The sequence below is a fragment of the Anguilla anguilla genome, chromosome 19 (genome assembly GCF_013347855.1).
Source record: "Anguilla anguilla isolate fAngAng1 chromosome 19, fAngAng1.pri, whole genome shotgun sequence".
NCBI classification, from domain to species: domain Eukaryota; kingdom Metazoa; phylum Chordata; class Actinopteri; order Anguilliformes; family Anguillidae; genus Anguilla; species Anguilla anguilla.
The window spans coordinates 12,685,512-12,688,514 of NC_049219.1; the positions used below are offsets into that span (position 1 = coordinate 12,685,512).

The following is a 3,003-nucleotide window of genomic DNA, read 5'->3' on the forward strand; positions in this document are numbered from 1 at the left end:
TGTAAGGGTTAAAGCAATGACAAGCTCCCGCACGGCGGCGGTGCCTGAGACGGGGCTGCGCTGCTCACAGCACATTTCAGCAGGCTAAACAGCACTCCCAATGAATGCACGGAGCGTCGGGTTTCAAAACAAGCGCCGGAAGGCAACAAGCGGGACGGGGGGGGGGGGGGGGGGGGTACGGGCAGCCGGGACAACTCAATCTGCAAGCGTGACGCACGCCGGAGGCATTCGTAGGTTTTGTGTACCAGATCCCCTCGCGCAGATAATGGTGTGTGACCAGACACGTCCCGCGGGCTGTAATGTCTACCCCCCTCAGGACACTGCATTACTGGCTGATGCAGGGAGAGAGGGCAGTCTGTCTGCGTGTCCGTGCACTCCCGAAATCAACACAGGAGGCTGCAACGGGCTCAGCTTACCAACAAAATCAGGCATTCTAAACTGGGAAACAAAGGAAGAGAACTGGGGTTAAAAGTTCCGTTAAATAAACAATTTGATTCCGCTGCCCTTAATTAACTCCATGCAAGCACTGCAAGAGCACAACAGCCTAAATCTAAATCGATGAATCCAAATGAAGTCTGCCCGGTCAGAAACCGCCACTGCAGCTCGCAGCATTTTCCACACCAAACTGAACAGGCATTTTGCGCTACGTTCTGACCCCATTTCACAAAGGCCGCGAGAAAGCAAAGCTGTACACAAGAAACAGGAACTGTGCAAGTCCCAGGATACGGAGCTCTCCCGTGCACCTCAGACAGGCAAAACTAGACGTGACTCCCCAAACTCTACCACAAAGAACCAAATTTTTTTAATACCCCATTTCCCCTGAACCCGCTATTTTAATTTGCAACATCAGAATCCCAACAGACTGGACAAACTGGTAACGCTCGCAGCCAAACAAGTAAGTTGGGATAGCGCATAGCTTTAACATCCAAGAACTGGACAGACAATAGTACGACATTAACAGCCAAGCAAGACTGGATGACAATGTTAAGGCTGCAGGATTAGATCAACTGAGAGAGCCAGAGAGATCTGAAGAAGGTACTGACAAAAGGCCAGAGAGAGAGAGAGAGAGAGAGAGAGATGGGAGAGAGAGACTGTGCAATCTGCTAAAAAAAAAAAAAGGAAGCGTACAGATGAAACTCACTGCTCTAATCAGAATTTCTGGGAAACAAAAACCAGACAAATATGAAACCGCGTGAATGCAGTAGAGCGGGTTAGCAAGTGCAGAGTCTGGGTGGAGAAAGTAGCGGGCATTAAATTATAGGCTGCCACGCCTATCTTTACACCTAAAGCTGTGCCACAAATGACTGACAGTGAGAGCAAACTGTCATGCCCATTTTCCGGTCAGATCTTCCAGCCAGGCTAGCAGTCTGGCAGTTGTTATGCTGATTAAAGGCTCCCTGCTTTGCAAGATCAGACCAATATCAGCACTGCTTACTGGGAGAGAGTGGGGGAGCAGGACCAAACAGCCATGTTTTACAAAGAGAGGAAATCAAACGTGGAAACAAACACACATGCGGTCTTGTTTTGCAAGTGTTTGCCCGTTTGCAAAATAACAAAAAACAAAAAAGAAACTTGTTGTAAAACTCGTATTCATGAGATAAACCAACCAGAAATAAGCAACCTGAACGTTGGCAATTCATTACACAACTGTGTTGAAAAACAAAACATAGGAATAAACAAGTTCTTCAGCAATAATAAGGCAACCACAGCAAAGCATTTGCGTTTAGGCAGTCGCCAGTTACACTGAAAATATAAATCTAGCATCGGGTATACGGCTACCAGTACAATGATAAAGCTTCTGGTCAGAACTGTAGCGACAATTGAAATAAACCGTTTAATAGACAATTTAATAAACACCCAATTCGAAACCTACATGCCGATAAGCTGCAGACTACGCTAAACCATGTCAACATTACTAGCTAGTAAGTTATGAAGCATTTGAATTCGGAAACCTCTACAATCGATTTGAATAGCTTAGACTGACTGAAACATTGCTTTGGCTCAGACAGGGGCCTGTGTTGTCATCACAAATAAAATTTAAAAAACGTTACACATTATGCGTACAATATGAGCGAGAAGATACGAGGTAAAGTCCACGGTGTTTTTTTTTATATTTCTGCAGTTCTAAAAAATAGGCTCAATTATGCATCATTCCATGCAAATCGTAAACACAGGAGGGCCCAGCTATGGTATACATCATAGTCGTTTTAGGTCTTTCAAAAGCATCATCTGAAGCCAAGTATTGCTAGCAAGCTACCTAGCTAGTTACGTTTGCAATGCAATTAAACATACTAAGTGAGCATGCAAGCATGCTAACCAGTCTGCCCTTAGGCGATACATACTCCATGTAATTAATGTCAAGACTACATAAGCGACCTAATACATTTCCAGCAATGCAATATTAGCTCATGGGCTAGCTAGCTAATTTCCCAGCAAGGGACAATCTGACAGATATTATTGGTGCGTGCCGATCCCCCTTCCTGGTAGCGCCGTGAACGTGCAGGGGCCACCCCGTTTGTACACAAAGCATATTTTGACGGCTGCGTCGCAGCAGTTCATATTCTAATACAATAGCGCTGCATACTCTTTTTACTGACACGACGGTAGAACTGCTTACCTCTGGATGGAGAATAGGGACACAGCCAGCTTCTTTCTCGTATTCATCCATAACGTCAGCCATCTTGCTGCTTAAACTCGCTGAGCATTATGGGAGGCAATAGCAGGCAGGGAAACAAACGCGAGGGGGCTGCTGCCTGAACCCAAGCCCGAGGCTCCACACACTGTCCCATTTCATTGCATTGCGGGGACATTCGCTTGGTCCGTTTGGTCCTTAATGTTGAGGGTTTGGCAAGTGATTTTTTGTTTTAATTTCATAATAATTCTCCATATACATCACATCAAATATTTTTCCCCCAGTTCATTCCAATGTATTCAATAGACTAATATTTAAATATATAAATGCCTATGAAAATGATTAGAACCACAAAACAGAAACACACACAC

General features: G+C 45.1%; 1 protein-coding gene across 1 annotated transcript in view; it reads right to left on the minus strand.

Annotated features, from left to right (window-relative positions):
* LOC118219100 (palmitoyltransferase ZDHHC17) overlaps positions 1 to 2,725 on the minus strand; it is a 17,773-nt gene extending 15,048 nt beyond the window's left edge. The window contains exon 1 of the mRNA XM_035401985.1: positions 2,618 to 2,725. Within this exon, the coding sequence (XP_035257876.1) occupies positions 2,618 to 2,680 (63 nt within the window). The 5' untranslated portion in view covers positions 2,681 to 2,725. The remainder of the gene's footprint in view (positions 1 to 2,617) is intronic.
* Positions 2,726 to 3,003: the final 278 nt, after the last annotated feature.